Here is a 24,643-nt window from a genome sequence, read left to right on the forward strand (position 1 = left end):
AGGGGCCCAGATATATGCTCCTTGATGACGGGGTTGCTGATGAGGCTGAGGTTGAACTATTCTGCCTGAGTGGGAGCCCCCAAACCCATGAGCTATAGGCCCACCCAGCCATCAGCTTACTGGGTGACCTTGGGCCAGTACCTCATTCATTCAACAACAGCTTACTGAGTACCTAGTATGGGCTGGGCTCTGAGCCAGGCACTGGGGTCCTAGTGGTGAGCAGGCCAGGTCCCCATGGAACCTTCTGTTTTGTGGATGACAAAAGTTCATAACTGGACAAACTGGTCACAGAGCATGACAAGTAGGAGAACAGCAAGGAGTTGGGCTAGAAAGTCCCTGGGGACACAGAGGCCAGGATGAGCCTCCAGGGCAGAGACCTGGAGGGCAACGAGGACACCTCCCCATTCTGGGCCTCAGTTTCCTCCTCTAGACATCCAGAGGGTTTGCCAGAGCTATGGACTCAAACTATGCTTCCTGGAGTCCTGGGGCTCCCCAGAGGCACCCCAGGGGCTCCTGCAGAAGGTGACAGAGCAGTGGGCATCTAAAGTTTGTGACTCACCAGTCAGAATGGCTAAAATTAACAAGTCAGGAAATGACAGATGTTGGCGGGGATGCGGAGAAAGGGGAACCCTCCTACACTGTTGGTGGGAATGCAAGCTGGTGCAGCCACTCTGGAAAACAGTATGGAGGTTCCTCAAAAAGTTGAAAATAGAGCTACCATATGATCCAGCAATTGCACTCCTGGGTATTTACCCCAAAGATACAAAAGTAGGGACCCGAAAGGGTACGTGCACCCCGATGTTTATAGCAGCAATGTCCACAATAGCCAAGCTGTGGAAAGAGCCAAGATGTCCATCAACAGATGAATGGATAAAGAAGATGTGGTATATATATACAATGGAATACTATGCAGCCATCAAAAGGAATGAGATCTTGCCATTTGCAACGACGTGGATGGAACTGGAGGGTATTATGCTGAGCGAAATAAGTCAAACAGAGAAAGACATGTATCATATGACCTCACTGATATGAGGAATTCTTAATCTCAGGAAACAAACTGAGGGTTGCTGGAGTGGGGGGTGGGGTGGGAGGGATGGGGTGACTGGGTGATGGACACTGGGGAGGGTATGTGCTCTGGTAAGCGCTGTGAATTGTGCAAGACTGTTGAATCTCAGATCTGTACCTCTGAAACAAATAATGCAATAGATGTTAAGAAAGAAAAAAAGAAGAAGAAGAATGTAGCAGGAGGGGAAGAATGAAGGGGGGGAAATCGGAGGGGGAGAAGAACCATGAGAGACGATGGACTCTGAAAAACAAACTGAGGGTTCTAGAGGGGAGGGGGGGGAGGATGGGTTAGCCTGGTGATGGGTATTGAGGAGGGCACGTTCTGCATGGAGCACTGGGTGTTATGCACAAACAATGAATCATGGAACACTATATCTAAAACTAATGATGTAATGTATGGGGATTAACATAACAATAAAAAATTAAAAAAAAATAAATAAATAAAATAAAAATAATAAAAAAAATAAAGTTTGTGACTAGTTGGGCTGGAAGCTTCTGGTCAGCTCCCAGAGTCCAGCTTCCAAGCCAGTCACCTCCGTCTCTGATCTCAGTGGCTTGTCTGAGGCAAGATTTCCCCAGGAGCCCTCTTGTTCCTCAGTGGCCCTGCCACGGTCTGGGCTCTGTGGAAACAGGGAACCCCCCTTTCTGTCTGGTTGGACCCTCAGGTCTCCCCACCATCCCAGGACAGACCTTGCACTAGGATGCTTGCAGCTGCCCCCTCACCTCTGACCTTGGGTCTGCTTGAGCCAAGAGAGCCTCAGGGACCCCGCAAGAAGTACCAGCATCTCTTAAAGAGCTCAGGCTCTTTGGGGTAAGACCCTCCCTTCTGTGTGGACTTGGACGAGCCCCTTGCTCTTTCTGGGCCTCAGAGTGAGTGAGCCCTGCCTCCGAGTGAGCACAAAGGTAAAGCAAGTCCCCCAAAGCTGGCTGGAGGTCATTTCCTCTGGGGAGTGAGGTCAAGAGAAGTGGCAGGAAAGACCCAGCCTCCTGGGGACCCATGGGGGACCTGCCCCTGGTGCCCCTGCTCCACCATTCTGGCAAATTCTGAGCCAAGCCTACCCCCCACCCCCACTCTCACCCCCCCCCCCGAGGCAAGTTAATCACTAGGCAAATAGTTTACTTCAGCTCAGCAATCTTTATTCCTGTGTTCAGCCGGAAGGTTGGGAGCTGGGTGGGGGTGGGGCCAGGGGTCCCAAAGACAGTAATTCCTTCCTCGCTCTGGGCCTCAGTTTCCACCTCTGTCACACAGGGAGGGAAGGCTTCCCCTGCTTCCTTCACTGGGACACTGTGAGGCTACAAGTGACCATACACAGGCCTGGGCCTGTCCCCACAGAGCTCTGGTACTGACGACCTCCCTGACTCAGTCCTTGCCCCTGGGGGGGCTTGCTGTCAGGGAGGGAGACCCAAGCCTTGCCCACCACTAGCTGCTGGCAGGTGGGGCATGGCAGGGGGGTGGTGGGCAGGCAATGTGCAAGAGCCCCTCAGCCATGGGTCCGGCTTCACTGAGCTCTGTCCTGGAAGTTCATGACTGGTCTTGTGTGGGGCCCATGCTGTCGATACCCTTACTTCTAGGCAGGTTTCTAAGGCCCCCACACATGTCACCGTCCAGGGGTGCCCCCATGCCCAGAGGGCAGAATCCACCAGGAAACAGAACTGAGCCCCCTTCTTCTCAGCCCTTTTGGGGTCTTTGTGGCGAGCCAGCCTTGGAGTGGAGGACCAGGGCCGAGGGGCAATCACAGGACCCTCGGGTGAGCTGGTGGCAGAGGTCTCGGCGCACCGTGTAAGGAATGCAGGAGCAGTCCACGCAGGGGTGTCCAGGGGGCCGTGAAGAGGTAGGTCAGCAGGCATGGCCAGCCCATCTGGGTGCAGCAGGGGCAAACTCCACTTCCAACATCCTTAGCTGGTGGTGCCCAGAGGGGGCTGTGGGGAGGCCGGCCGGCTCAGGGTCACACCAGGGAAGCTGGAGACAAAGCTCTTCCACCTTCTCCTCACCTGCTGGAAGACAGGGGAGGGGGGGGATCAGGGTCCTGATCTCACAACTGTGCGGTGGGCTTCAGTGTTGTTCCAGCCATAGCCACGAGGTGGTGGTAGACCCCAGAGACAGGAGCCCCTTTTCTCCTAGAATAAGGAGGCCCGGCCAGGAGCCAGCAGCTCCCACCAAGGGGGTCAGGATGCCCCCTTTCCCGGGGCAGAGGAACACAAGATGTAACGCCGGGGGAGTTTTATTGGCTGATCTCCTTGCCTCCAGCGAAATCCACCCATCCAACACATTGCCAGATGAATCATTTTAAAACAGCTCTGGCCATATCACCAGCCTGCTCTAAAGCTTTCCGTGACTCCCCAGTGCCTGTGGGGTAAATCCCAAATGCCTTTCGGGCCCTCGCAAATATGGTGCCTGGATACCTCTCTTTCCAGACCCGTCTCCAGACAGCTCTGCTGTCTTCTTGATCCTTGGCCCCATAAGTTTCTACCTCTGAGCCTTTGCAGCCATGGGTCCCTCTCTGTGGAGTGCCCATCCTCCCCCGTCCATCCATCAACCTTCAGCCAAACCTGTTGACACTGCTTCAGCCACCACTGGCTGTCTCCTCGCTGGGCTTGGATCAGCTGCTCCGTGTCCTCCGGGCCCCCTGGCAGCCACTCCTGACCAGGCATGTCCAGCCTTTCTGGGCCTCCGATTGAGGGCCTGGACTCCTCATGCCCCTGTCTGAGGCTCAGCGCCCGGCGCAGTCGGCTCTCTAGAGGCTTTCCCCAGGGCTCCTGGAGTTTGCCGTAGGTGGGCCGTGGTCCTCGCAGGGACTGGCTGCGTGGGCCTGTCCCCATGGTTCTCGAGGCTGCGAGCACAGGACTGCTACAGGTCCTCGGCAAGCCAGTGGCTTCTGAGATGGCCTGGAGTCTCCACGCATGTGATGGGAACTTACTTGGGGGCAAAGGTTGGTACGGCTGAGGTGGCCATCGTAAACCAAAGGGCAGGCCACGGGGGACAAGCATCCTTGAGTCAGCGTCACCACTGCCTCTCTCTACCTTCTAGGGCAAGGGGTACAGGTCTCTTCCTCCTGCTCCTTCTCCTCTTCCAGGCAGCCTTCCCTGATCTCCCTACCCCTGAAGCACTTGGCCTCCCCTGAACTCCTGCAGCCCAGGATATCCAAATTCATTCTGTTGACACCGAGAACAGATGGCTCAACAGCAAAACAGAGATGGGCCTTTAAGAAACAGGACAGCTCCATTTTTTGTCCGACATCTTAGTGAGGCTGTAAGTGTGGCCGCTGATCTCCGAGCTTCACAATGCCTCCCAAGGACAACAAGAAGAAAGATGCAGGAAAGTCAGCCAAGAAAGAGAAAGACCTAGTGAGCAGATCTGGGGGCAAGGCCAAAAAGAAACGGTCCAAAGGCATGGTTCGGGGCACGCTCAATGACCTGGTCTTGTGCAACAAAGCTACGTATGACAAACTCTTTAAGTTCTCTAAGCGTAGGGGCGCCTGGGTGGCTCAGATGGTTGGGTGTCTGCCTTCGGCTCAGGTCGTGATCCTGGGGTCCTGGGATCGAGCCCCACATCGGGCTCCCTGCTCAGTGGGGAGCCTGCTTCTCCCTCTCCCTCTGCCTGCTGCTTCCCCTGTTTGTTCCCCCTCTCTCTAATAAATAAATAAAATCTAAAAAAAAAAAAAATTTCTCTAAGCGTAGAACCCCAGCTGTTGTCTCTGAGAGAAGATTTGAGGTCCCCTGGCCAGGGCAGCCCTTCAGGATCTCCTTAGTGAAGGACTTATTAAACTAGTTTCAAAGCCCAGAGCTCGAGTCATTTACACCAGTAACACCAAGGGTGGAGATGCCGCCGCTGCTGGTGAGGATGCACTCACAGATCCCAGCAACGGTACATCCTGAAAAAGAAAACTTTGTTAAATTAAAAAAGAAAGAAAGAAACAGGACGGCTGCAGCCTAGAATAGTCAGACTCACAGAGACAGAAGGTAGCGCGGTGGTTGAGGGGCTGGGGAGGAACGGCCATAGCGCTTCAGTCCTGCAAGATGACAACGTTCCGGAGATTGGTTGAACAACACCGTGAATATGTGTTAACGCTACTGAATTACACATAAAAATGGCTACATGGCTAAATTTTACGTTTCTGGGTATTTTACTGCAACTGGACATTATTCATTAGCTGAGACGAATCCCTTCCCCTTCTTGCTCAGTCTTGTCAGCCACAAAACGGGTCGCTGCGAAAATCCAATGAAATCATGAATGTGGAAGGGCAAGACGGTCAGCAGCAGCTCTTTCAACCTCATGATAGTCCTATGAGGTGTGCATTGTCATCCCCATTTTCTAGATGGGGAAACAGAGGCTCAGAGATGAAGCACTTGGCATGAGGGTATGTCCAGTAAGTGGCGGAGCTGGGACTCGCTCCTTGGTCAGAACCCATGCTGCGGACCACTGTACTCCCCTGCTCTGGTGGCTGAGGTAGGACCCAGGGCCGGGCGTCCTCCTCTGTGACCCCTGTCTGGGGTCAGGGACATGCGGGCTGCAACTCTCGGCTCATCCCTGACCTCTCCCTAGGCCTGGCCTGGCTCTCTTTCCTCTCTCTCTCGGGGTTGCTAGGGCTTCCCTGGGTGAAGGGTCTTGTCATATCCTCCAGGCTCATCTCCCAGCCAGAGAAGCTAAGGCAGGGCCGGTGTGAAGAGGAGCATGGAGAAGAAGGGCCTGATCCTCTGTCCCAGCCTGTCCCGAAGTTGGACTGTGACCTGCAGGCGGGCCTCTTCACGCCAACCGTGACCACACCTCTAATGTCCAACGCACAGGCCAACCCTGGTCCTGGCTGAAAGGCAGCAGGGCCTGAGGGCGTCAGCATCTTCGCCCCCGCACAGTGGGCTCAAACCCACACTCACTGAAACCTGGTCTGGGAAGAGTTTGCTGACTCAGACTTCTGGGACGTGCTGGGGTGAATCACTGACTCTTGCGTCAAGCATATAGCTGCCCGATTCCCTCCCGCCAAGTGTGTAATCTTACAACTTCCCAGATCCACGGAGGACAAGGAGATGTGTGTTCTCTTCCTTCCCTCCCTTGCGGCCTCCTTGCCTTGGTCAGCTGGGAAGCTCTTGCCTTCTCCAGAAGCTGCTGTGCTCGGTGATAACCTCCCCTGAAGTCCCCTCTGCACGGGTGAGGGAGGCAGCCCCCCTCCAGTCCCACCCCCATAAACACAGTTTAAACACAGCAATTGTTGCAGGATGTTTTTTTTCTCCGTTGGTGCCCGCGGTTCTTGGTCACGCCACTTTGAAGAATGAAGAGGTAGACCAGACAGAGTGGTGGGCAGCAAAGGTTTATTGAGTGATAGCAAAAGTGATAGTACAAAGCTCCTAAGGAGGGAGGGGACCCGAAGGGGTTGCCCCCGGAGTTTCTAAGTCTAGGGGTTTTTACGGGCTTGTTGGCGGGCTATTTTCATCGGATGAACCCTCCCTGCGCCTGTCATCCAATCAGGTTTTTGTCACCTATCTATCATATGGGAAAGGGTGGAGGGCTCCTTCCAGGGCAGTGTAAAATCCTTTTAAGGGTGGTTTCCTCTTAGGGTGGAGGTTGGGCGGGGGGGGGGGGGGGGGGGGGGGGGGGGGGCTTGTCCCTGCCTGCCTGCCTTCCAGTCCCTGCCTGCCTGCCTCCCAATTACCCTTCATCACAGTCACACATGTATGCCTCCCCTCCGCCCCCCGACACTAGGTGTCTCTTGAAGGCTTTTCATCTCTGTGTTCCCAGAACACAACGTAGTAAATACTCTGTCTTAAATATTGGAGACTATTCATTGTCTATTGCCGGCTAAAAAAATTACCCCAAAACTTAGTGGCTTAAGGCAACATTCATGTACCACCTTACAGTTTCCGTGGGGCAGGAATCCAGGCCTGGCCGAGCGGGGCCTCTGGTTCAAAGTCCCTCACAGGCTCCAATCAGGGGCCTGCAGCCATCACAAGCTTCAGGTGGGGGGAATCTGCTTCTAAGGTCACTCGGATGGCTGTTGGTAGGACTCAGTTCCTTGCAGGTGGAGAGCCTCAGTTTCTTGTTGGTTGTTGGCTGTTGCCACATGGGCCTCTCCCAAGGGCAGCTCACACCATGGCGGCTGCCTTCAGATGGAGCCAGCAAGTGAGAGGGCAAGAGATGGTGGGCAGGCAGAAGCCAGAGTCTTCAGCGAACTCAGTCTCAGAAGTGACCTCCCATTGCTTTTGCCGTTTTCTGTTCCTTCTAAGGGAGTCACCAGGTCTAGTCCCCACTCCAGGGAGAGATCCCCACAGGGCTTGAACACCAGGAGGTGGGATCATTGGGGGTCATCACGGAGGTGCTTACCCACAGACCAGGATTTTTAAATTATTATTATTATTATTTTTTAAGATTTTATTTATTTATTTGAGAGAGAGAACAAGCAGGAGGTGGTGCAGAGGGAGAGGGTGAAGCAGACTCCCCACTAAGCAGGGGGTCCGATGTGGGGCTCCATCCCAGGACCCTGGGATCATGACCTGAGCCAAAGGCAGATGCTTAACTGACTGAGCCACCCAGGCACCCCTTGTTATTTTTTTAAATTTCTTATTTATTATTTTAAAAATATTTATTTGTTTACTTGAGAGTGTGTGTGTGTGTGTGTTTGCATGCACATGCCCAAGCAAGCATGAGCAGGGGGAGGGGCAGAGGGAGATAAATCCCCAAGCAGACTCCCCATTGAGCACAGAGGACTCCGTCCCAAGACCCTGAGATCATAATCCAAGCCGAAATCAAGAGTTGGACGCTTAAACAACTGAGCCACCCAGGTGCCCCAGATTTGTATTTAAACCATCATGCTGCCCGAGTTTAGAGCCTGGCGCTTCTATGTGAGAGCTCTGTGCTTTGAATGAGTGGCTTACCCTCGTGTGCCTATAATTTCTCAGCTACAACGTGGGGAAAATACCTTATTTCATCAAACCTAAGGTGGTGTTGATGGAAAGGTAGCATTAATTCACACATCATTAACAAAGAATACTTGAGGGGCGCCTGGGTGGCTCAGTTGGTTAAGTGTCTGCCTTCAGCTCAGGTCATGGTCCCAGGGTCCTGGGATCGAGTCCTGCATCGGGCTCCCTGCTCAGGGGGGAGCCTGCTTCTCCCTCTCCCTCTGCTGCTTCTCCCTGTCAAATAAAATAAATAAAAATCTTTTTTTTTTTTTTTTTAAAGATTTTATTTATTTATTTGACAGAGAGAGACACAGCGAGAGAGGGAACACGAGCAGGGGGAGTGGGAGAGGGAGAAGCAGGCTTCCCGCCGAGCAGGGAGCCCGATGCGGGGCTCGATCCCAGGACCCTGGGATCATGACCCGAGCTGAAGGCAGACGCTTAACGACTGAGCCACTCAGGCGCCCCTAAAATAAATAAAAATCTTAAAAAAAAAAAAGAATATTCGGGGTGCCTGGGTGGCTCAGTCAGTTAAGTGTCTGCCTTAGGCTCAGGTCACTCCCCCCCCCACCAACTTGTGCTCTCTCTCTCTCTCAAATAAATAAATATTTTTTTAAAAAAGTACTCATTGCCCATTCATTGGAAGATACAGTCCATTTCAGAGAGGTTAAAATGGGGGGGAAATGGCGTGCCGTGAAATTAATGAAACACATGGTATCTCTTTCCTAAAGTGGTTTCTGCGACTTAGATATACAGAAAGGCTGCAAATGGGGGCAGGCCACCCAGATATTCTTATTAGCGAGCCAATGAAATTAATCTACATCTACACACTTCGGGCAAGACTTTTTTTTTTTTTTTGATGATACCTAGGAGTAAGGCCAAGGAGAACAGGGTAGAATCTCTGCCCCCAGAAAAGGAGGGATTCTCATATACATAAAGGAAGGCACCTTAAAACAGACACCAAGTGCTGAGAGTGGAGGAAAGAGAATGGGATACCACATTTGGTTTGGGGGTAGGGAGAATCTGGGCGGGCTGCCAGGAGGAGGTGGTGTTGGAGCTCAGCCTCTAGAGCAGGAAGGATTGGTGCAGTCGAGATGGGGGTGAGATCCTACAGGTGACCAGAGCCTGGGAACACACAGGGTTACCCCTGGGTGGGAGAAGAATCTGGAAAGGCAGATGGATCCCAGTTTCTAGGGAGGCCTGGAGATGGAGATGGAGTGTGGCCTCTGTTCCAGGAGCCTTACCTCTGTGCTTGCATTTCATCCTCACACTACTCTGGAAATTAGCCCCATTTTTCAGATGAAATAACAGAAGCCCAGAGAGGTGAAGCAACTTGCCAAGGACACACAGTGAGTAGTGGGTCTTAAATTCATCACTGCAGCATCAGGCCAACAAACAGAGGCCTTAGCAAATGTGTGACCACCCTTTGTGGGTCGGGCCTGGGTCTTCACACACCCTACAGGATGATCAGACAGAACTATGAACCAAATGGTTAATGCCCCTAGAATTTTCCTTAAAAATATGTTGCCCGCCAGCAGTATGGCGAGGGGCTGTGCAGACATACATATTTAATTTAAAATTGTCTGTGTATGTTTCAACTGATAATTCATCTCTTTGCCTGAGCAACTCTTATAATACAGTACATTTGGGGGGAACTAGTTCTACTTTGGAATAATGGTATCAGATGTGTTCATGGTTGTGGTTGTCATTTCTCCACAGGAGGCTAGAATGCCAGGCTATCAGGTTCAATGCCAGACTTTGGCCACATTATCACTTGGAGAAATCAAACAAAGGGAATGATAAATTATAATAATGCTATTGATTATGAAAGCTCCCATGTTCTGAGCACCCATTCTCTGCCAGGTGTTGTGCTTAGGGCTTCCCATATGTAGTCCCAAGGAAGCAGGGGAGGATTATTTCTACGTTACATACAAGCAATTGGGATCAATTCGTGTAGGGTCCTGGAGCTCATAATATAGGTGCTCTTGCAGTTTTTCTAATATGCAGGACCTGATGACTATTGATGGTGAGCCTGTCCCTTCTCCTGTGTGAGCCTATTTCCTCATCTGTAAAATGAGTGGGTCTAGGGATGCCTGGGTGGCTCAGTCAGTTAAGCGTCTGCCTTCAGCTCAGGTCATGATCCCAGGGTCCTGGGATTGAGCCCCACATCGGGCTCCTTGCTGGGCAAAGAGCCTGCTTCTCTTCCTACTGCCTCCCCTGCTGGGCACTCTCTCTCTGTGTGTCTGGCAAATAAATAAATAAATAAAATCTTAAAAAAAAAAATGAATGGGTCTAGCTGGAGTGTCCCAAACTTTCCTTGTTAAAAAACACCAGTTGCTGGTCCCCATCACAAGCCCCCTGCATGGACAGGTCCCGATAGGGGCCTGAGAAGCTGTCTATACAATCATGCCCCAGGTGATCTATATCTTGTGGGAAATCTTGGAAACATAATTGCTCAAGGCCCTTCTGCCTCTGAGGACTGTGATTTTAGGACTCAGATTTCAAATCAAAGCCCTGCCTTTGAAATCTGAATTCTGCACATTCTTGCCTTCTCTTTTCCCCCCAGGGCAACCGTTGGAGCAAAAAGACCACAGCCTGGGGATCAGGGGACTGGAGGTCCAGTCCTGGCTCTGCCTCTGACTAGCTGTGTGATCCAGAGGGAAGTCATTTCCTTTCTCTGAGCCTCAGTGTGAGAACCTGAGGAGCTGTGGCTCGGGGTGGGGAGGGGGAGGATTTTACCCTCATCTGCCTCAGCCTTTCAGCAACCTGTGAGCAGCCTTGGTATGGGCCTGAAGTGCTGGGGGGCTGGGATTTGCTAGACCAAGGCCCACCTTTGCAAGTGGAAAGTCTGACCATTTTGGAGAGATCCCATGATGTCATGGGCTCCATAGGCCCTGCGGACTGGACAACCAGAGTGGGAGGAGGCCAAAAAAATAGGGTGGGTCCCTGGGGGTAGGAGGTTTATGGCATTAACTAATAAGCCTGGAGACCGTAGTAGGGGAGGCATTGGGATTTAGGTTCCCCAAACCCCAAAACAGTATTCGGGTGGCCCTGGCAAGGGTACAGGACAGCTTCATACAGCTGTTCAGTTTCCACACTGCACAAACACTCTAGGCGAGCTGGGACTGCAATCCAGCCCATGCTTTGCCAGCTCAGTCACATGCCGGCATGACTCTACTGCCCTAAGAAGGGCCTCAGCACCAGCATGCTGCCAGAGGAGAATCTTTTCCTCATTGTCACACGGTACAGCATGGGTTAACAGAGTTTATATATAGGTGGGGCAGCCTGGACCCTTGAGGACCTGCTGGGAGGAGAACAGATCTTGAACCACCTCCACCCCCATCACACACCCCGGGGGTTCTGGGCTGCTTCGAAGAATAGAAGACACAACTCCAGCCAGTAAAAAGGACAGGTTTTGTCCATTCTTCTTGCCTCCTCTTTCCATCATGAAGGATTTAACCCTGAGGTCTCACCAGCAGCCAAACTATCTGAGGTTCCAGCTGCCAGAATTTGGTTGTTTTTAAAAAGTGATTTTCTTTTGTCTCCCAGGACAGGGGATCTGGGGCATCTAGGTTGTCCTTGTGAGGTCCTCAGGGCAAAGTGAGGCTTCTGAGCTGTCAACAGAGAGAGGTGGGTTCATGGTGGCTGTTACAGTTTAAGGGATCCACCTGGGTACTTCTGCTTATCCTCCTCAGTCCTAACTGCTCTCGGGCCTCCCCACAGCTCCCTCTCAGGCAGTGCTTCCTGAACTTGCTGGGGGGCTGTCCCCGCTGATCCCCTCTATGCCTCCAACCTATCATGCCTCCCTGCCTTTGTTTAGGCCTTGTATGGGATTCCTTTTACCAATAAATTTACCTGATAAACTCTCAACTTATCTCTGCCTGCCTATCAATCAATCAATCAATCAATCTATCTATCAACTTAGCATAGGCATTGCCCCCTCCAGGAAGCCCTCCACACCCCTCTCATGGGGTAAGAGACCCCCTCTTTGGACTCTCGTAGCACTCTGGCCATTATCTCTAGCACAGCACCACACTGTTTTGAAATCATACGCTTTGAGGTATATCTCCCCCTCTGGTCTAGGAGCAGCTTGGGTGTGGGGCAAGTAGCTCCTTTTTCTAAACGGCCGTAGAGTGACCGTACCTCATTGTCTCTCATGCCACCCCTTCCTCCTTCCTGGTCTGGGGCACTGTAGATGCCTCCCTCCTCAGAATCTGCTCCTCCCACCAGGCCGTGCCCTCCCCCTCTTTAATTCTCCCCTTCCCCTTAAATGTGGTGCCCTCTGAACTCCCCTCTCTATTGGTGGACTCCACTCAGCCTCAGGGGCAGTCCTATTCCCTCCCAGGGTTTTAGCCATTAAGTGTGGGCTGATGACTCCCATTCCTTCATTTGCTGACTATTTATTAAGCATCTACTGTGTGCAGACTCAACTCTTGTAGTGGTAACATTCAAATGTGAGAAAAGGGATGGGAGTACAGAAGACAAACACAAACCAAGAACTTTCCAGAAAGTGATTGATACTAAGAAGCAATTTGTTTTTATTTGTTTTTTTAAAGATTTTATTGGTTGATCGGTTGATGAGAGAGAGCACATGTGCCCGGGGGGGGGGGGGGTGCAGAAGGAGAGGGACAATCACCACCCTGAGAGGGTGACCTGAACCAAAATCAAGAATTGGACGCTTAACCAACTGAGCTGCCCAGGTGCCCCATCTGTTTTGTTTTTAAAGAGCCCGGGGCGGGGGGCTCTTATTATCAGGAAGCCAAGAGAGTAACTTCTCTTGGTCTCTTAGTGGGTCTCAACACTGACCCACAATAAAACCATTTGGAGAGCTTCTTAAACTAGCAATACAATGCAGAGATCTCATTGCCCAGATACGGACCCAAGTAGTATTCTGCTGGTCATTCTAAGACCTCTGAGTTGGTGATCAATATGCGTGAGAGCCATGGAGTAGCGCTCAGGAATCTAGCAAACACCCTGTCCCAAGGAGATTCCATCAGAGTGGTAGGGAAGCCCACACAGAGATATGCTTTCTCTAAGTCACATTAGGCTCTCCACCCAGGTTTTGTCTGGGTGGTTTTCTCTATCTGGGATGGAATACCACTTTTAACTTTGTCCTCATGGGGAATTCAGCCTGGGGGTAGGACAGAGCCCCGATGGAGAGGTGTCTTGTTTCCTAATCTAACTTGAACTAGATAATTTATGTACCTGAGCTAACTGTTCAAAATCCATACTTTTTTTTGTTCACAGTTTCTAGTTCTCAATAGTTTCTTTGTTCAGACCTCTACCTGGTGGTGTTGACACGGGAATCACCTGAAGCTGGCTGGAGCCACCCACTCTTTGCTCCAGACCCACAGGTTCACAGGGAACCAGCTAGGACTGAGCTGACCTGTCACAGCGCCTACAGCATGGCCAGACCTAGAGCAGGGCCTTGCCTTTCCTGAGGGACACCGGGGCCCACTTTTTACACATACACAGCAAGGGATATAAGATACAGGCAGGAAATGTTGAAATCACAAGGTAGGCATGCTAGAGAAGTAATAGGAACAACAGTGTAATAGGGACTCTGTGTCCATCAAGTCCAACCGCTTATTTATTTATTTATTTGTTTGTTTGACAGAGAGAGAGAGAGCACAAGCAGGGGAAGCTGCAGGCAAAGGGAGAGGGAGAAGCAGGCTCCCCACTGAGCAGGGAGCCCGAAGCGGGGCTCGATCCCAGGACTGTAGGATCCTGACCTGAGCCAAAGGCAGACACTTAACCGACTGAGCCACTCAGGAGCCCCAAGTCCAACTGCTTTTAAGAGGAAATTCAATCCAGAGAGGGAGGGGCCCTGGCCAAGGTCACACAGCTTTAATTCTTTCTGACATAAATAAAGTTCTGACGTAGAAAGAGTCCTAGAACCTAGCCATCTAATAGAATGTGAGCTCTAGGGGCACCTGGGTGGCTCAGCCGTTAAGCATCTGCCTTCGGCTCAGGTCATGATCCCAGGGTCCTGGGATGGAGCCCAGCATCGGCTCCCTGCTCCGTGGGAGGCCTGCTTCTCCTTCTCCCACTCCCCCTGCTTGTGTTCCTGCTCTCGCTATCTCTCTTTCTGTCAAATAAATAAATAATATCTTAAAAAAAAAAAAAGAATGTGAGCTCTATGATGTGATGCCACAGGGTAGGTCTTTTCACCACTGTGTCCTGGCATAGCACTAGGCTTATAGTAGGGCACAATCAAATGAATTGTTAATCGAATGACTATGTGGGTCTGCAGAATTGGGATTTTAATCCTTGTTCTGCTACTAAAATAACTGTGTTGGACTGACCTATCACGGTGAAGCTCAGCCAGATAGGTGGAAGGAAGGACAAAAAGTTGGAGAGAAAACAAGAGACAGAGAATGTAACAGACACAACAGAGAACGGAGTTGTAATATCTCTCCATGCACAATAAGCAATTTCTTTTTCTTTCTTTCTTTCTCCTTCCTTCCTTCCTTCCTTCTCTCTCTCTCTTTCTTTCTTTCTTTCAAGATTTTATATATTTGACAGAGAGACACAGCGAGAGAGGGAACACAAGCAGGGGGGTAGTGGGAGAGGGAGAACCGGGCTTCCTGCGGAGCAGTGAGCTCAATGCGGGGTTTCAATCCCAGGACCCTGGGATCATGACCTGAGCCAAAGGCAGACGCTTAACGACTGAACCACCCAGGCGCCCCTCAATAAGCAATTTCTAGTTAACAAGATGTTCTCATAGTCCTTGATCCTCCTCACTGTCCGGAAGCAGGTTATTTTTCCTCCATGCACTCATTACCATCTGATGTACCCTATGTTTTGTTTATTGTCTGTCTTTTCTCTCACTGTAAAGCACAGATTTTGCTTGGTTTTGGTCACTCCCATATCCCCTGGCTGGCAGAGAGCCCAGCTTATGAAGCTTTCTGTTTAATCAAGCCTTCTAAACCTTCTAGGTCCCGAGGGGCCTCAATTTGCAGATTAAGAAACTGAGGCTCAGAGCGATGAGGTTGCTTGTCCAAGGTCACACAGAGACGGACTCCCGCCCATCACCACCACCCCCACAGCTAAGGGACACAATCACGCACACCCGTGTGGTACAACCGCCATCTCCTTCCTCCTGCCCTTCGCAAACGCTTTTCCTCCGCCCTCTTCCCCGTCGACTCCGTGCATTTGCGTCCAGCCCGGGTCTCTGAGTCCCCGTGCGATCTGTTATGCTTGCGGTTTTGGGAGACACGTGCTACTCGGGTGAATGAATCGCACGTCCCCACCCCCGCCGACAGCCAATCACAGCGCGTCGGAGCCCAGTTACTTCCGCCTATTGCGGGTGGAGGCCCCGGCGGTGCGGCCCACGTGGGGCTCTAAAGACAAGGGAGTAGGCGGTGGTGCGCCAGGGGCGGGCTCTCCCAGCCTTCTCACCAATCCAGGGACCCGCCGGCGACGCGAGGGGCGGGGCTGACGTGGGGCGCCAAGGCTTAAACGAGAGGGGTAGGCGGGGGGTAGGGAGGAGCCCTGAGCGGGGGAGCGGTGAGTGACGGGAGTCACTGCCCAATAACAGGAGGGGATGGGCTACCTGAGCCAATAATAAGTCTGTAAGGCGGGGCCAAGACTGCAGCAAGTTCGGTTGCGCGGAGACCGCAGCTGTTCCCTGTCAGTGGAGGTAGCGGCGGTAGAGACGGTGGCGACGACTTGCGGCGGAGGCGAGGAGGTGAGTGCCGGCGGCGCTACGCACCTTCCTCTACTCGCGGCGGGTCGGAGCAGGTGGGCGTGCGCCAGCGCCGCCGCGGGGGACGCTTATGTAAGGGTCGTGCGCGCCAAGGCGGTGCGGGCTGCACGAGTGACGGCTGGAGGAGACGGCGGCGGGCGGTGCGCGACGCGACGTGCGCCGCCCCTCCCCTCCCCCTCCCGCGGGGATGGCCGGCCGACGCGGGCCCGCCCCCGCCCTCCTCCCCGCGCACGCACGCGCTCGGGGGACCGTGCTCCCGGGCCCCCTCAGCCGGACCCCGGCCCGCCTTCCCGCCGGGCTTCGTCCGCCCCGCGTCCCTGGCGGCGGCCGGCGGCCTTATTCCTGTCCTCCGGCCCATTTTGCGGATGGAGAAACTGACGCACGGAGCCCCCAAATGCCTCGGGCGAGGTCCCTGAGGGTTCGAACCCAAGTCTGTCAGAATCGCGAGCCCAAGCTTTCCCCAGCGTACTGGAGGTTGTTCAGCCCTGAAGAAAGCCGCGGCGTGCACGGCGAGGGTTTTCCGTGTTCCGAGTGCCTGCCCTCCGCCTGCTGTAGGGAGTCTCGTAGTAATAACCCTGTCGGGCATCTCGGTTCCACTTGGTTTCAGAGGCCAAGCAGTGATTGGTCCGAGGCTGCTTTGTGAGGAGCAGGTGGGGCTGCACTCAGCCCGTTATTCTCGGGCTGGAAGCAGTTTGCAAAGTGCACTGGCCGGGGGCGGTGAGGAGCAGCGGGCGGTTCTGGAAGTGCCCTCCTGGGCACGGAATCGGGAGCCCTGGCTTTGAGGACCTGCCGCGGCAGGTTCTTTCCAGCGGGACTTGTTTTGTGTACTTTTGAGTGAGTTGTTTCACCTCTGGCGAGCTCTTTCCTCATCGCACAAAATGCTGGGGTGAGGCCAAGTCCCTAGGTGCCCGGCAGCTTTGAAACTCTTAAAAATCGAAATGTTCATTTTGTGAGAGAGAGAGTAGGCCAGGGCTCCTTGTCCCCATTCTGCAGCTGAGAAAGCTGAGGCTCCAGGTGATGCCGGCGTTTGCCAGATCGCAGTTAGCGCCTCCAGCGTCTTTACCAAGAAGGCTGTGCCTTCTCCGCTGCCAGCAGTCCTGGTTGCCCGTGCCACCCTTCCCCTGCCTGTGATGCAGACACTTCTGGTGGGGGTGGCTGTGCTCGGCGTTTGTAGTTACTCTCAGCGACAGCTCTTCTGTTTGCCCGGTCCTCATCCTGACTCTGGAACTCTCCATCGCATTCTTTCGCACACCTACCATGTTGGGAGCCTTAGACTGGGCATTGAGAGACTTGGGACGTGAGGTTAATCCTTGCCCTAGGACTGCTGGCAGACTGGGGAGAGAAAAAGAAGGAACCTAACCAGCGAGTCAGCGTGCCACGGATGTTTGTGGAGAGCCCAGTGTGGGTGAGGTATGGCCTCTAGGAGGCCTCTGGGAAGTTCGGTAAAGGCCCACAAATCCAGGCAGACCACACACTAAGGCCAGGGAAAGGAGAAGTGGGCGAGACTGGGGCAGGATTTTTGGAGGAGGTGAGTGGTGAGTCTCCTTCATTTCCATTAAAGCCTTCAGTGAAGAAGCAGTGATTGGATTTGAGCAGTCCAGGTTTTATTAATGGAGGAGAGGTGAGTTTTAAGCAACTAAAACCTGCAAGCGAAAGGCTGAGGAAGGTGGGAGGAGAAGGTGGGGCAAGTAGCACTTCCCAGTTGAGTAGAAGTTTGGTCGGGCACTTTGAAGAGGCCTGTCCAGGAGATGTAACAAAGGTGAGGGCAGGTGCTAAGGTGCACAAAAGTCAGAAGTGGGATTGGGTTCCGCAGGTGCCATGGGGCTTGGTTGGGCTCCAGGGACCCAGCAGCAGGCCTGAGCTACAGGTCGTGTCTGTTTGTGTTCTAGTGAGCAGCTTGTGAGCAAACATCCTGTGTTTCTTAGTGGCTGCCCTGCCCTGCTGGAAGGGGCTTTGTTCACCATAGTTGCTCAATATCTGTTTGTTGAATTGAATTCGGTTGCCAGCCAGTTTCCACAATTTGTCCCAAAGTCCCCTCTGTGCCTTCTTTCCTGTTCTCTCTCCCAAAGCCTGCTCCAGCCTGATGGACTTTCTCTGTGCCAGTTCTCACTTCCAAGATCATCCTTCAGGGAGGTTCGCCCTGGTGGCTGTAGCCAGTTGGACCCCTGCTGCCTTTCATGTACCAACACAGGCCACCTGCCCTTTTTGTGCCCTGCTCTTTGCTTTCTGCTTGTTTGACTTCCGGCACCCAGTAACCCAGGTCCTGTACCAGGTGCCAGTCCTCCCAGCATTGCTCACAGAGGCCCTGGGACCATGGCAGGGTAGACCTCAGACCCAGGTCGTTCCAAGTTGCAGTTCTCTGTGTCCCTCTGCCCTGTGACCTGTCAGTGCTGTTGGCAGATGTTTCAGGTGAATTACTGGAAATGGCTCAAATTGGAAACCAGTGAGGAAGGAAGGGCAGAAATTGGGGAACGAGGAAAGGAGTCCTGTTTGGGAGCTGCGTGGGTGACTGTCATAGGGCAGTGAATCTGGGAGGAAGGCCTGGATAGGCCCCAAACCATGCAGATCTGTCACTAGCACTCTTCTGCATGAGCTGGACGCCTCACTTGAGTAGACATTTTCCTTGAGGAGTAAGGTGGGCCTTCTCGTTGACTACCTCCCAGCAACAACTGACCCTCTTCTGAATGGGCCCCGAGTCCTCATATCCAGAGAGTATGCCTTTTTGGGGGCTAGTTTCTCACCAGAGACCTCCTTTGCAGAAGTGGGCCATTTTGCCTGCTTACTCTGAAACCTCACCTGGGCCTGACTGACCATCCCTTGGTCTCTGTCCTAGCTGCTTCTAGTCTCAGTTGTGGACACGTTGTCGAACTGCCAAAGGAGTAGGGCACCATAGTGGACAGTGGGAAATGATGGAGAGAAGAACCATTTCCTCTTACCTACTGAGTGAAAAGATGTGAGGCCATCTCTTGGGCTTTTTCTTCCATTTGACATCACAGGTACCATCTTCTGCCTTAGCCCATGTCTGAGACGGCTTGCCATCATCCCAGACTTGCTTTTTAGTGTCCTGCCCCGCCCCCCCCCCCCCGGTCTTGTTCCTTGGTGACCTTGTTTTCTGCAGGACTTTTCCTCTTACCTTGTCCTATCAAAGTGAAATTATTCTTCAAGACTCAGGCTTTCCTGCATTATTAAGTCTTGCCAAGTCTGTTCAGTTGGATGTGGGCTCTCTCTATTAATAATGATAACTAATGATTTATTGTTATTAATAATAAAAGTCAACTTTTATTGCACTCTTACTGTAACTGTAAGGTGGCAGGGGGCCTTGCTAATCCCACCACACGTATTACGTCACTTGGTCATGACAACAATCCTACAACAAAGGTACTCCTAGGCCCTCATTTAATGTCTGTCCCAGGCTGCCAGGCTCGTAGTCCCTGCTTGGCTACCTCTCATGTATTACCCCATTTTCACTCCCTGTTAGGAGCCCTCAACAACTTGCTCTTGGGCTTTTTGGGAACAGAGCCTGTGCCTCCCGGCATGGCTGCCTCATGCAAGGTATGTGCTCGATAAATATTTTATTGAACCGAATGCCCCAAACATTCATTTCTAGCCTTTACGTAATCTATCAAGGCAACTGATCTTCTTACAACATGGATTCAGTCCATTTGATGGCTTGCTGGCCTGTGTCTCCATTTTGCTCTTTACTGACAGGTGTGGCCTTTCAAAAACAAGTGGTCAAGGGGCATCTGGGTGGCTCAGCCGGTTAAGCGTCTGACTTCAGCTCCAGTCATGATCTCGGGGTCCTGGGATTGGCCCCCTGTCAGGCTCCACACTCAGTGGGAAGTCTGCTGCTCCTCCCTCTGCTCCTCCCTGGGCTCGTGCTCGCTCTCTCTCAAATAAATAAAATCTTTAAAAACAAAAAAACCCAAGTGGTCTGTAAAACTCCAAAAAATGATGGGCTTCCATGGGCCTAAACAAGAGGTGTGCTCTCCTGTGTGTGTTATCTCTGCAGGAAAAGATCTGAGGGGGCTGCCTGGGTGGCTCAGTTGTTAGGTGTCTGCCTTCGGCTTAGGTCATGATCCCAGGGTCCTGGGATCGAGCCCCGCATCGGGCTCCCTGCTCAGAGGGAGGCCTGCTTCTCCCTCTCCCACTCCCTCTGCTTGGTGTCCCCTCTCTTGCTGTGTCTCTCTCTGTCAAATAAATAAATAAAATTTTTAAATTAAAAAAGAAAAAGGAGAAGATCTGAGGAAATAGGGAAATAGGAAACATACCAGCTCTCAGGTCACGTAAGACAGTTCTTAATTAGTGTCAAGTTACTTAGTGAAATAGGAACCAGGCTCAGAGAATCCAAAGGGGAGCTACCTCCTGAAGGATTAGAGACAGCTCTGCGGAGAAACTGGGCCTGGGGCTGAATGGAGGTGGGCAGGAAGAGAAAACACTTCAGATAAAACAGTAAAAGTTTCCAGAACTTGTTCTTGTGTAGTGGGTGCCAGAAAAGGGTTTTACTTTCATGCTTCTTACTGAGCACGTTGGCTAATGTCTGAGAGTGTCCTTTGTACCCGGCTTGGTGCCAGTGCTTTGCGTGTCTTACCTCACTGGGAACGCTCCAAGCTGGATGCTGTTATTATTCCCATTTCACAGATGAGGAAACAGGCTTTGAGTGGTTATGGGAATGGGTGTCTGAGCAGCAAGGGGTGGGGCCCAGACAGTTGGACAAGAGCCAGGGTACTCTCAGCTCCCCCCCACCCCCCACCCCCGCCGCCGTCCCAAGTCCCTAAGATGGAAGCAAAGGAACAGTTCTCTGGGTTCTAAATCTATGTTCTTGCCACTCCTAGGTTCTCTGGGGAATGCCTGGAGAAATGAGGATAACACTTCTTTTTTGTCTTACTTTAGATAGCAGCTGCCTTCTGAGAGCTGACAGAACACTGAGGGTAAGTCTGTGCCTGATTCCAGGTTGGTGGGATGCGCATGGGTCTTCCTCAGGAGCAGGTGTAGGTGTAAGCAGTCCTGGCATGTCCATCATCAAGTTCAATAAATAAGAAAGGTCAAGCTCTGAGTTTTAGAAAGTATAAGCAGTCCTTGTCTGTTCCTGATCTCCCTTGGTTTACACAGGAAAGTGACATCTGGCTCTCTGCTGGCCCCAGTAAGTAGCCGGCAACCTCGACAGGAGGCCTGACTTCTGGAAGGGTGTGGCTTGGGAAGCTGGTCAAGGGGAGGGTGGCGGGGCTTCTCAGGACCACAAGAAGCATGTTTAGGGCTGGGCAGCCTCTGGGAAGACCCCTTGAGTCAATGGGTAGAACAGGCAGCTGGGCAGTGGGGGACTTGGGGAAGTGTGAAGCTGGACATGGGAGGTGGCTCTGTCTGCTGGCTGTAAAGACCCTTGATCTGTGTTTCCAGACAATGACACTCAACCTTTGGGAGTCCCAGTGATAAGGGGGTAAAGGGGTGAAGTTGGACCTTCTTTGCCCACATAGTGCTCAGGCAGCACTGTCCCATATGACCCTCTGCTTCTCACACAGGTTTTCCCCAGTGCACCGATCTGGGTGCATCTCCTCAGCCTAATGGCCGAGGCCGTCTGGGCTGCAGTCCACCTAATGACCCAGTCCTATCTCCCTCTGCTAGTCCAACACAAACGTCCTGCCCGGCACGATCCTCGCTGTCTGTCTAGCGTCTCCCTGTATTTCAGACACTGATAATGTTGCTGTTCCCCACATCCAGAGGCAGGCCACTTGGCTATCCTCATTTTATAGCCAGGTGCCCTGGGGGCTTTGTGGCTCAGGGACAGCCTTCCCCAGAGCTCATGTTCTGTGCTCAGAGTGGAGATTCCTTTGTGTTGGGATTTTTCTTTGGCTTCCACCCATTGTGTAGGGATTTTTCTCAGGTGACCCGTCATGACCCGGGAGTTGTTCTGCTTTCTGAGATGTTCCCACAGTCCTCTCTAGTCCTAGGTCTTGGACCAGCAGTGGCCATTTTCCAATCTAGGATTGCGTTTGCTTTGAAAAGTAGGTGGAGTGGGGCACCTGGCTGGCTCAGTTGGTAGAGCATGTGACTCTTGATCTCAGGGTTGTGAATTCAAGCCCCACATTGGGCGTGAAGCCTACTTAAAAAAAAAAAAAAATTCTCATCAAATGAAAAGCAGGTGGAGTAAAGGCAGATGGGTTTTTGATGGACTCTGCCCTCCACAAAGGTTCTACTGCCCTGTTCTCTCTGCTTGCTCTCATTTTCCTATTCTTGGTTGGTAGAGTTGAATGTTATTGCTCTTACTTGCATCCCTGTGCGGAGAGGTGGGTGAGTTGGTGAAGGCTCCAAACCAGCTATCTTACGGAGCTGAGAAATTGGGGCCCAGAGAAGGCTGATTAGCAGAATCCAAGATTCTGACCTTCCCCCTGCTTTTTTAAGAGTACCCTCTTTTCTTGTATGTCTTCGCCCAAACCCATCAGTATCAAGGGAAAATTAGTTGCCAAGAAGGGCTGCCTTTTACCATGTTATCTAATTTGTTAAGGCTTGTCTGGCGCTTCATCCCTAAGTCCCTGCTGAATCCTCAGAGTTTTCCTTAGTTACTGGAACTAAGACTGCCATGGAAGGTGGCCGCCCTGCCCTCCTCCTTTGCCATCTCCTTGGTGATCCTGGAGGGAGGGGGATGCTTTGTGTTGTTGTTGTTGTTTTAAGTAGTATGCCAGAAGGTGTAACTGAGGTCATCCCAGCACCCCCTCATTGCTGCTGTCCCGTAGCTCCTTATCCTGATGTGCCAGCAGGCCAGAGAAGGGGTGGGGGGCGGATAGCCAAGGGTGCTCTAAGTACATTTCCACCAGCTGTGTGTGGAATGGGGCCAGACTCCACATGTGGCAGCTCCCCTCCCCACAGACAACCATCCCTGGCTGAGGCCTTAAGGAAAATTCCGTGATCTGTCTGTGCTGAGTCATGCTTAGTCTCCGAGGATCTGTGTGGTACCTTTCGCATGTCTGTCACTGGTCAGCCAGGCATCTGGGAAGGGCTGCATTTACCCGGGAGTGATATCATGCTGCTAATCTGTTGTATTTGTACATCACTGTATGCTTCTCCGAGTGCTTTTACTAATGTGCTGTTTATCAGCATGAAATTTATTAATATGAAATCATTAATAAGAAATGTTTTGGGGTGCCTGGGTGGCTCAGTTGGTTAAGCGACTGTCTTCGGCTCAGGTCATGATCCTGGAGTCCCAGGATCGAGTCCCGCATTGGGCTCCCTGCTCGGCAGGGAGTCTGCTTCTCCCTCTGACCCTCCCCCCTCTCATGCTCTCTCTATCTCATTCTCTCTCAAATAAATAAATAAAATCTTAAAAAAAAAAAAGAAATGTTTTGTTTATTCCGGATTTCTCTCTTAAGGATGAGGAAACTGAAGTTCGGAGAGATTAAGTGACCTCTTGAGTTTCAGGTGACTGGAATGTCTGGGTGGGGATGGCGCACCCCTCCCCTCCCCTCCCCCTGGGCTTTTGTGTAACACAAAGATAATTTGGAAGTTACTTTGGTTGAAAAAAAAATTGATTTTCAATTTGTTAAAGTCACAAGCTCAAAAATCAATTTCTTCCTTTAAGGGCTAGTCTTTTTGTTATTTATTTTATTTTTTATTTATTTATTTTTTTGTAGTTTATTTAATCTCCACACCCAATGTGGGGCTTGAACCCATAACTCTGAAATCAACTGTCATGACCTCTTCTAGCCAGCCAGGTGCCCCAAAGGCTAGTCTTTCATTTTTATTTTTATTCATTTATTTATAGAGAGGGAAAGGGTAGAGAGGGGAAGAGGGAGAGGGAGAGAGAGAATTTTAAGCAGGCTCCATGCCCAGCATGAGCTGGCGTGGGGCTCGATCTTACAACCCCGACATCAAGACCTGAGCAGAAATCAAGAGTCAGATGCTTAACCGACTGAACCAGCCAGGTGTCTCTAGTCTTTTAAATTTCACTTTTAAGTAAAGCCTATAGATCTTTCTGTTCTATTTATGATTCTAGAAAATTTTAACAAATCAGTTTGAAGGGACCTTTTGATTAATACTTTTTTTTTTAATTTTTAATTTTTAATTTTTTAATTTTATTTTTTTTATTTATTTGAGAGAGAGAGAATGAGAGAGAGCACGAGAGGGAGCAGGGTCAGAGAGAGAAGCAGACTCCCTGCTGAGCAGGGAGCCCGATGTGGGACTCGATCCCAGGACTCCAGGATCATGACCTGAGCCGAAGGCAGTCGCTTAACCAACTGAGCCACCCAGGCGCCCCCCTTTTGATTAATACTTGATTCCATTTGCAAACTTAACTCATTTGAAAATTTTAAATTGAATTTGTAAATTACGTTCAACTTGCTTTAATTATTTTAACGCTTCCAATTGTCTGCTTAACAAACATCGCTAATGCTTAAATGATTCCTGTAAATCTAATAAATTAAGCTGACTGTTAAATTTTCTTAAACATTCTTATACTGTTTTATGTTTTACCATTTTAAAGCTATTCTACTCACTTTATTGAGGTATTTCTAGCATAATAAATTGCGTATCTTTAGTGTAAATGTATAAATTTCCACATATGTATCCTCTTGTGAGACCTTAACCACAGTTAACATAGTGAACACATCCATTGCCTCTGAAAGTGTCCTCATGCCCCTTGGTAGTCCCTCTCTCCCATTCCTCTCTGCTTCCCCCATCCCCAAGTAGCCACTGAATTGCTTTCTGTTACTGTAGATTAGTTTGCATTTTTTGGAATTTTACGTAAGTGGAATCATAGAGTATGTATCCTTTTTTGTTTGGCTTCTTTCACTCAGCATAATTATTTTGAGATCTGTCCATGTTGTTGCATCCATCAGTAGTTCTTTCCCTTTTGCTTCAGGGTAGTATTCCATTATGTGGGTACTCCACAGTTTATTTAATTCACATGTTGTTAGTCGTTTCAGTTATTTCCAGTTTTTGGTGGTTCCAAATAAAGCTGCTGTGAATGTTTGTGTACAAGTCTTTATGTGGACATAT

The 24,643-nt window shown here is 51.2% G+C and overlaps 2 protein-coding genes and 1 pseudogene across 3 annotated transcripts in view; 2 read left to right on the top strand and 1 right to left on the bottom strand.

The window, feature by feature from the left end:
* Positions 1 to 2,230: 2,230 nt before the first annotated feature.
* On the bottom strand, positions 2,231 to 3,950 carry C11H11orf86 (chromosome 11 C11orf86 homolog). The gene is made up of 2 exons (XM_036081048.2): positions 3,616 to 3,950; positions 2,231 to 3,057 (listed from the first exon to the last, which is right to left on the bottom strand). The coding sequence occupies exons 1-2, from the start codon at positions 3,883 to 3,885 to the stop codon at positions 2,962 to 2,964; spliced, it is 366 nt and encodes a 121-aa protein (XP_035936941.2). The 5' UTR covers positions 3,886 to 3,950; the 3' UTR covers positions 2,231 to 2,961.
* Positions 3,951 to 4,327: 377 nt separating this feature from the next.
* LOC144379494 (small ribosomal subunit protein eS25 pseudogene) lies at positions 4,328 to 4,941 on the top strand (annotated as a pseudogene).
* Positions 4,942 to 15,510: 10,569 nt separating this feature from the next.
* The window catches only part of PC (pyruvate carboxylase), a 97,746-nt gene continuing 88,613 nt past the window's right edge, over positions 15,511 to 24,643 (top strand). For both annotated transcript variants that reach the window (XM_078057744.1, XM_078057743.1), the window contains exons 1-2: positions 15,511 to 15,640; positions 20,549 to 20,586. The gene's annotated coding sequence lies outside the window, so the exon portion shown is untranslated. The remainder of the gene's footprint in view (positions 15,641 to 20,548; positions 20,587 to 24,643) is intronic.

Source organism: Halichoerus grypus, chromosome 11, assembly GCF_964656455.1.
Source record: "Halichoerus grypus chromosome 11, mHalGry1.hap1.1, whole genome shotgun sequence".
NCBI lineage: Eukaryota > Metazoa > Chordata > Mammalia > Carnivora > Phocidae > Halichoerus > Halichoerus grypus.